The sequence below is a fragment of the Corythoichthys intestinalis genome, chromosome 6 (genome assembly GCF_030265065.1).
Source record: "Corythoichthys intestinalis isolate RoL2023-P3 chromosome 6, ASM3026506v1, whole genome shotgun sequence".
Lineage (NCBI taxonomy): Eukaryota > Metazoa > Chordata > Actinopteri > Syngnathiformes > Syngnathidae > Corythoichthys > Corythoichthys intestinalis.
This window is the reverse complement of record NC_080400.1, coordinates 24,140,824-24,149,996: the sequence shown is the minus strand read 5'-3', so window position 1 is coordinate 24,149,996 and position 9,173 is coordinate 24,140,824. Positions and strand designations below refer to the sequence as shown.

Below are 9,173 nucleotides of genomic sequence, written 5' to 3'. Positions count from 1 at the left end.
AAACCCATAAAATCAGTCAGACCCAAGCGCCAGAAGAGGGCGACAAAACACCCAAAAACACAATTAACAAGTGGACGTCACACTGTGCTGTCATTTTAATCTGTTTGAGCGGGGCATGTGCATTAAATGCGTCAAATATTTTAACGTGATTAATTTTAAAAATTAATTACCGCCCGTTAACGCGATAATTTTGACAGCCCTAGTACAAACACAATTTCTTGCCTGACAAATCAATCAAGATATTAAAAAATCTTTAGACAAGGTGCCCCAAAAAATGTGTACAGTGCAAACAGCATAACATTAATAAGACCAAACATATTGGGTGAACGGGGGTCTGGGCTACATTTCTCACCAATATGAACCTAATTAATTGATAGGCTAAATGATTAACGCAAAGCAAATCTGTATTGACATGTATCAACTTTCACACCTCAAATTTATAACGTCTTAATCATAATTTAAAAAAAATATTTTTTGTTAAATCTAGTCAAACAAGTTTCCCCATCTTGTTTTGTGTGTTAAAGGCTAGTTAACAGATTAATGCGTCAGATTCTTCCACTTTAAGTTGATATTACTATTTGTTCATATTGAGCCCATACATCTAAAAGTTGATCATTTTTAACCTAAATCAAGAAAACGTTGCTTTCAAATGTTTTGAACAATATTGTTGAATTAAGAACATTTCTGACAAACAAGTTTTTCTTTTAAGATTAAGTATACAAACTTTTTGCTTAAAATAAGTCTGTTAAGCTTATTTCAAGAAATCTGAGCAAAATTGACTTGAAGCACTGTAGCAGTAGGAAAATTACTGGTGTGTTCCCCACCTCCACAACACTGAGGTCTTTTTACATTACTTACAGTGGCTGCTGGTGGTGGGGAAAAAAATCCCTCATCTTCGAAGGGGGCGGGGGAGGCGGCATGTTGTTTCTGTAGGGCTGTGAAGGCGTGTGTGTGTGGGGGGGTGGGGGTGGGGGGTGGGTTCAAGTCATCAGCCATTCAAACGTGTGTTTGAGTGAAAAAAATGGACTGGCACATTCAGCGAGTGAAAAGGGGTCAATGCAAGTCTGAACATAATGAAAGTACTGTAACTCACTCAATAATGGTAGTATTAATTCTATCCTTACAACATATGGGAGAAATATAAATGACCTATAACATGACTAAAATCATTATATAACGCAAATAAGTTTACTTTAAAGTTGGTGGGGATAATTTAAGCATCCTGAAAAACTGGTAGTGTTATGTCCCTACCGTCCCTATGCAAACCTATGCCCTTGGTACAGTGATCCCTCGTTTTTCGCGGTTGATGGGAACCATAAGTAGGGGTGTGACAAAATATCGAAATGGTGATATGTCGTGATACTTTGTATCCCAAAAGGTTATCGATATGCTCCTGTCAAGAATCGAGATATCGTTTTAAAAAGGTGCCAATGTTGAAAAAAAAAACAAAAAAACAAAAAACAAAACAAAAACCAAAAAAACAAAAAAAAAGAACCATTAAGTTGCTACCAAATTCTATTACTACTATTACTATTATGGTAGAACATAATAGTGTCTCAGTTAATTCTAAGGCTGCCATTGACTGTGCTTGACGTCCAATCCATTTAGACTGGGAACGTTTGTTCATTCAAAACCAGACCATTCACGTTCATTCGGTCCGATTTTTGGGGCATTTAAAGGTCACTTGCTGTCCATTTTAGGGGATTTACAGGTAATTTCCTGTTGAGTTTGAGCCACTGCCTTTTCATTTGGGTGATTCCCAGGTCACTTCCTGTTTATTTTGAGTTACAGAACAGGAAGTGACCCATAAAATTCCCCAAAATCAACAGGAAGTAACTGAAAATGAACAGGTAAATAACCTTGAATGGCCCAAAATTACCTCATTGCCGCATTGGCTGCCACTGACGGCCATAGACGTTCAATCCGTTTGAAGTGGGAGGGATGGCAGCGAATGAGTCGCCTTTCCTTGGTCCTGTTAATAATAGGGCAATTCAAGTTTAATTTTTGTGACAAAAATAATGACTAATAGAGATTTTTGTTGCAGGTCTGAGTTGAAAATCAATCGGACTGAATGGAAACGTTTTTATGGTTGAAGGGACTGTTAGAGGACAGATGACACCTCGACATACAGTAGGTGTGAGATCTGCGCCTGTAAAATTACAAATGAGATTAATCATTTGTTAAATCTATTCATAATTTAGAAAGTGGGGATGTTATTGGCACTGATCAAAAATGGACCTCCATCTTACCATCTGCCGCTTAAATACGGCAATCATGATTTGGACCTAGATTATTTGGTATAGTTCTGAGTAGACATGTTAAAATCTCGTTTGCTAATCAGGTAAGATCTTGCTGCTGAATGCAGATGTCCTGCAAGACCATTAAGAAAACTCGCATGTCCATCTACATGATATGTCTAATTGCACTTCTGCAGCCTATTGGAAAGGTTACATACTCCGAAGCGATCGATTTTGTTCTCCGGCCAGACATCTGAGGGTCACCATGGTTTTGTATAAACTTGCAGAGGCAGGCCACTCTGTACTAATACCTAGCACTTGAATTCAAAATACTTTTTGATTTCAAAAGCCTACAACACTCAAATCTTCAGTCCCAAACCACCATAATTTAAATAGCAAGGTAAAGGAATGACATTCAGGGGAAAACTCAAGTTACCAGCAGGTGGTAGTATAGACCTCAGTTTAAGATGGCTTCGTTTCGCCGTTGCAGTGCTTCTCAATTATTTTCTGATACGCCCCCCCAGGAAGAAAGATGTAAACGTTTCGCGCCCCCAACTTTGTCGCCACTGTAAAAAGTATATGTCTTTAAACTACACTTCTGCATAACCCCTTAATATAGATCAACTTAGGCAAGGCAAGGCAAGGCAAATTTATTTATATAGCACAATTCAACACAAGGCAATTCAAAGTGCTTTACATCACATGAAGACCATAAAAATCACATTTAAATCAACACAACGTAAAAACCAAGACAAATGATCACATCTAATCACAGAATAAAAATAAATAAATAAAAATAAAACAAAAATAAAAATAAAGCAAAAACTACTACTACTAATAATCATTGAAATCAGCAATGGAGATAAGCACAATAGGAATAGAAGGCAGGTAGGTTGAAATATATAGACATTTATGGATATGCAGTGCCAAACAAAAGCGTTTTTAGCCCTGATTTAAAGGAGCTAACAGTTTGAGCATACTTCAGACGTTCGGGTAACTTGTTCCAGAGGTGAGGAGCATAATAACTAAATGCTGCCTCACCCCTCTTGGTTCTTGTTCTTGGAACATGCAGAAGACCCGTTCCAGACGACCTTAGGGGTCTAGATGTCTCATAGGAATCTAACAAGTCAAGCATGTATTTTGGTCCAAGGCCATTAAGTGTTTTGTAGACGAGCAGTAGTATTTTATAGTCTATCCTTTGACTCACTGGAAGCCAGTGTAGCGATTTCAAAACCGGTGTAATGTGGTCCAGCTTCCTTGTATTTGTGAGGACTCTGGCTGCAGCATTCTGTACTAGCTGCAGCTTCCTGACTGATTTTTTATCAAGACCTGTAAATATACCGTTGCAGTAGTCCAATCTGCTGAAAATGAATGCATGCATAAGTTTTTCCATGTCTTGTTGAGTCAGAAGCCCCTTAATTCTGGTTATATTTTTTAGGTGGTAATAAGCGGATTTAGTGACGGACTTTAGATGGCTATCAAATTTTAGGTCTGAGTCAATAATTACGCCAAGGTTTCTGACTTGATTTGTAGCTGTTAGTGACATTGTGCTAAGTTGGCTGCTTATCTTTGACCTTTCCTTTTTTGGCCCAAAAATGATCACCTCAGTCTTCTCTACATTTAACTGGAGAAAATTCTGGCACATCCATTCATTGATTTGACGAATGCATTTACTCAGGGAGACTAAGGGACTATAATCATGTGGGGACACAGAAATGTACAGTTGTGTGTCATCTGCATAGGCGTGATAGGAGATATCATACTGTTCCATTATCTGAGCTAACGGAAGCATATAGATGTTAAATAAGAGTGGTCCAAGAATTGACCCTTGAGGGACTCCACACGTGAATTTGGTTCGTTCTGACTGATAGTTTCCAATTGACACAAAGAAATCTCTATCATGTAAATAGGATGTGAACCACTGAAGAATAGTGTCAGTAAGCCCTACCCACTGTTCCAATCTGCTGAGTAGTATGTTGTGATCAACCGTGTCAAATGCGGCGCTGAGATCCAATAGTAGCAGAACAGATGATGAACTTACAATAAAGTATAACTCTTTTGTGACAAAAAGCACATCACTTGGAATTAAAAGGTCACAAACAAAAAATACAAGGTACCTTTTTGACCATTTAATATTGAAAAATTCAAATTGTTTGCAACATTAACTCATAAGGACAATATGCCAAACAATTTGACCGAAAATAGAAAACGACTCATTGGACAAGTTTTTTGCTGCAGGCAGTATTGGCGCCTTTGCCATGGTGTGGGGTTATTTTGCAGCGCAACTTGGTCTGCCACATTTTATGCCAACTGTGCTCGCTGATTTAGTGATTTAACGCTTATATAGTGCGAGGATTGCTGGCAATATTTGGAACGTTTTAGCTGGGTAGTTAAATCTAGAGACTTATCAAGGTTATTGGGGTCAAATGTCAAAGTGACATCTCTATTTGTCTTCTGCAAACAATAAGACAGTAAACAGACTAGCTTTTAATACAGTGACGGACAAGGAAAGACCAAAGCTACATATGCTTTGTCATTTTTCCTCGTCTTAGCTCTTCACAGCTTCAGTGCTCTTTGGCACCCTGAAAATGAGCGCCACTGCCACCCACCGAGTGAATTTGCAATGACACCATTCTAATACGGCAAAAAAGTATGCTCAGAGGTTACATGCGCCCCACTGTTTGTGAAGTACTGCATGAAGTAGAATTCTGCACCATTAATGACCCAACACGTTCATCTAGTGTACAGCACATCAAATGACACTCCAGAAAAAAATTTAACACTTTATTTAACAATATAAAATCAGTAATCTTGAGACTGAACATCGGTGGCAACGTCACCATCTTTAGGCTTCAAGGTCTTTTTTGGAATGAGTGCAGCATGGATATTTGGGATCACACCACCTTCTGAAATTGTAACACCGGCCAGAAGCTCGTTTAACTCTTCATCGTTCTTTACCGCCAGTAGGATATGCCGACCAGAGATGCGCCGCTTCTTATTGTCACGGCTGGCGTTGCCTGCCAGCTCCAAAATTTCAGCGCACAAGTACTCCAAGACGGCGCCGAGGTAGACAGCCGCACCAGTGCCCACACGGTTGCAGTAGTTGCCCTTCCTAATAAGCCTTTGGATGCGGGCAACAGGGAAGGAGATTCCGGCCCGCACAGATTTGGATACTCCAGATTTGGGTTGGGGTTCAGCTTTCTTTTTACGACCAGACATGTTTGAGAGTTCTCGTGCTTCTGTCAAAATGGCAGAGTTGAAAAATACGGCATTAGCAAACAATGAACATGCACTGCTCATCAATTGGGAATGAAATTTTTTCAGTGCCATTGACTAAATCAACCAATACTTTACCTGGTTCAGTTGGACAACTAAACAGTCTCACATTTTAACAAGAACGCCTCCAAATTGATCAGATGTTCACTGAGGCAAGTCTTAACATATCACTGAGAAGCCTAATTTAATACTCACAAATTCATAAGTTTGGGATGGTTTTAGGTTATTGATCTGTTCCTTTAAAAAAATGCCCAACAACAAAATGACAAGTGATAAAACTAGCATTTCCTCCAATAACATCGTATCGGTACAGATAGTGCACCAAGGAATACGAAGAAATGGCATGCTGATGTTGCACTACATGTACGCTTAGATTTAAGTTTCCAACCGCTGGTCGCCCTATCCAAGATGGCTGCCAGCTACACATGCTGCTGTAAAAAGGAGTGCTTGTCACCCTTCACAAGTCAATACATTTCAAATCATCTTCTGCTGGGAATTCCAATTGGTATAGCTCTAATAGACATCGAATGATTCGCTGCCACCCTCCACTTCAAATTCAATTGGACGTCTACAGCCGTTAATGGCAGACAATGAATAAAACTAAATTTTTTAATTAAGTAATTTAGCATAAAAACAAAAACAAACAAACAAACAAACATGGTACCGGTACGGTATTCACGCTAACAGTTAACCTAGCCACGTGTTGGGATCAGTAGCCCAAAAAAACGAATTGCTTTGGTGCCACACTAACAGCCACTACCCATTGTTTGTAACAAACATTTTCCCACAAATGCAACCCAACAAAATCATTTGCATACCTTGTCTGCAGTTAAAAACAAGACCCAAGTTTAACAATGGGTGTCAGCAGGCTACTTTTATTTGACTGCAACAGTCACCTGATGATTGATGACACCTAGTGCTCCCTAATTGTCAAACCTGTGTGCAATTAGTCAGTGCTCCAGACAGCTTCTAATCACTTTAAAAAGATCCGCAAGTTGGTACTTTTAACACTTGTTTTATTTTTTTTTGCATGAATTAATTCACTGCTATTGATAGTGATGGATGTCCAATATGTATTGACTGGATTATGATCAAAATGGATTAGACATCTATCGCTGTCATTGGCTGCCACTGCGTTAAGTAATTATAAAAAAATGAATTTAAAAAAATCTACAGTCCTGTTATATATTTTTTCACCGCAACAAACTCATTGTCAAGTTCAGCTTATTCCTTCCTCCTGTTGCCGTGCAACAATATGTGTCTCTCGTTGCCAATTCTGAAGGTAGCCAGCTTTGCCCTCCGCCCATCGAGCGCGACAATGAGACACTGAGAACACAGAGAGACATTTGGACTTGGAGTATTAATTTAAAAACATGGCAAAGGGCCAATCACAGAGTAGCCAGAAGACAAATTAAGCGGGGACCTTCCTCAGTGGGGCGTCCTTGGCTGGATTGGATACAAGGAAGAAAGGATCAGTCTTGGAAACTGTCTTCTATTTTTCTTTGGGGTCTTCCAATGTTCTTGTCCTCTCAAAATGAATTATTATCATGTTTTTTGTAAGCAAAACTATAAAAGGGTCTCAATCATGTATGTATAAATGCGTACACTATTAGGACTGTAATATACCGTATTGGCCCGAATATAAGACAGTGTTTTTTGCATTGAAATAACACTGAAAAAGAGGGGGTCATCTTATATTTGTGGTCTAGACATTATGCCCATTCACGACGCTAGATGGCGCTGGATATCATTGAAGTGATGTTCTGTCATGACAAAGCTCAGCTACTCTCCCCATTCACAACGCTAGATGGCGCCAGATATCATTGAAGCATGCGATGTTCTGTCATGACCAGTGTTGGGCATGTTACTTTAAAAAAGTAATTAGTTACATTACTCACTACTTCTTCCAAAAAGTAACTGAGTTAGTAACTGAATTACTCTATAGTAAAAGTAACTAGTTACCAGGGAAAGTAACTATTTCCGTTACTTTAAAAAGAACTTGTTGTATGTCAAAGAATTTGAAATTTTCTGAGAAGTATTCGAGTCAGTGGAATAGAAAAGAACAGACAGGTAGTTAACTTGTTAGGTGCTTCAGCAGATTTGAATTGCTTACCACAGATGTCGACAAAAGCTTTGCCCCAGGACATAAATTACACATTACATGCAGGTTCGTTCCTTTAACTTCGACAAACTTGAAATAGTGTCTATATCTCCACCTCTTAAAGGACAATTTTTCTTTTGAATGCTCTGCCATCCCGACCCTGTGCATCTGTTTTGCGTGTGTATGTTTGCCACGCGCGCTGTTCCGGTTTGCTGTGAAATCACCGGCTCTGATTGGCTTACCACGACACATGACTCTAACCCTCAGCCAATCACAATCACTTCCATCGCATCTCTCGAGGGGCCGCATTCAGGTAGGCTCGTTTCCCGACAATTCATGTCACCTTCAAAGCATCTGCCGTCCTCAAGATGGAAGCAGAATTATTGCTGGCTGACAGTGGGAGATGGGAACGAGGCTAGCATCAGGTGTAGCAAACACAGAAACGTTACCAAACTTTGGAAAGCATTGTTTAATTGAATGAGCAGGGACAAACAGCTTGGAGTCAGAAGTACGTGCGCTATTCTCGAACCTGAACGCACCCCAAGTCTTGGATGACAAATCAACAGAGCAGAGAGTCGACTCGACACGGCTGGTAGTTTCTTCAATTTATTCAGAGTAAGTAACGCACCGCTTTTGACCGTCAGTAATGGTAATGGCGTTGTAACGGCGGAAAAAGTAATTAGTTAGATTACCCCGTTACTGAACAAATAACGCCGTTACTCCCAACACTGGTCATGACAGACCTCAGTTACTCTTTTTAGTTTAACCAGTTTGCATTATTTTATTGCAATGTTATTCCTTATTCAGATTTGTTTCAAGACTTCACTTTGATGGTTAATGCAGTTATTGCAATTTTGTTGTTTTATCAGAAGTGACTGGTTTATTTACATTTCAAAAACCAGAAGCCATTCATTCACAAATGTGATTGCACTTTAGTTTACATATTTAAATGTTCAGATATTAAGATTTGAATGAGACAAAATAACATGCTTTTTCTCTCAAATATATTGTTTTAATCATTTGTTTCGGATGTACTGTAATTATTTTTTGTATAAAAATTGATTTGGTGTTCAAAAAGTCTTTTTTCAAACTTGAGTCTTGAAAAAGAGGGGGTCGTCTTATAATCAGGGCCGTCTTATATTCAGGCCAATACGGTAGTTTTGAGATGTGAATGACCCGACTTAGACATTTTTGAGACATGAGGATTCCCTGCTACAAAATTATAGATAGGCATGTTGTATGGCAGCCGGAAACAGAATATAATGGTGTTTAAAAAAAAAAAAAAAAAATTTATGAAGCACAAATTGTAGATTGTCACAGAACAAATTAAAGTTGTATATCAAGGCAAGACTGTACTGTGTAATACCACTTTTAATGATAAAAAATATATATTCATATGGCATGATACAGCATAAAAATGCTGGCATCGGTATCGGCGGGTCCTGAAAAATTATGCGAGATGCCATTTACCGACATGTCTGACCGTTTTGGGAAGAGTCGATGCTGCACTGCTGTGTATGGGAATCAGTATCGAGTGCTAAAAAAACTATCTGAACAGC

The 9,173-nt window shown here is 39.0% G+C and overlaps 1 protein-coding gene across 1 annotated transcript; it reads right to left on the bottom strand.

Annotated features, from left to right (window-relative positions):
• Positions 1-5,008: 5,008 nt before the first annotated feature.
• LOC130917286 (histone H2A, sperm-like) lies at positions 5,009-6,454 on the bottom strand. Its single transcript, XM_057838534.1, has 2 exons — positions 6,332-6,454; positions 5,009-5,476 (listed from the first exon to the last, which is right to left on the bottom strand). Exon 2 carries the CDS (start codon positions 5,454-5,456, stop codon positions 5,040-5,042), a length of 417 nt encoding a protein of 138 aa, XP_057694517.1. The 5' UTR covers positions 5,457-5,476; positions 6,332-6,454; the 3' UTR covers positions 5,009-5,039.
• Between the last annotated feature and the right edge of the window lie 2,719 nt (positions 6,455-9,173).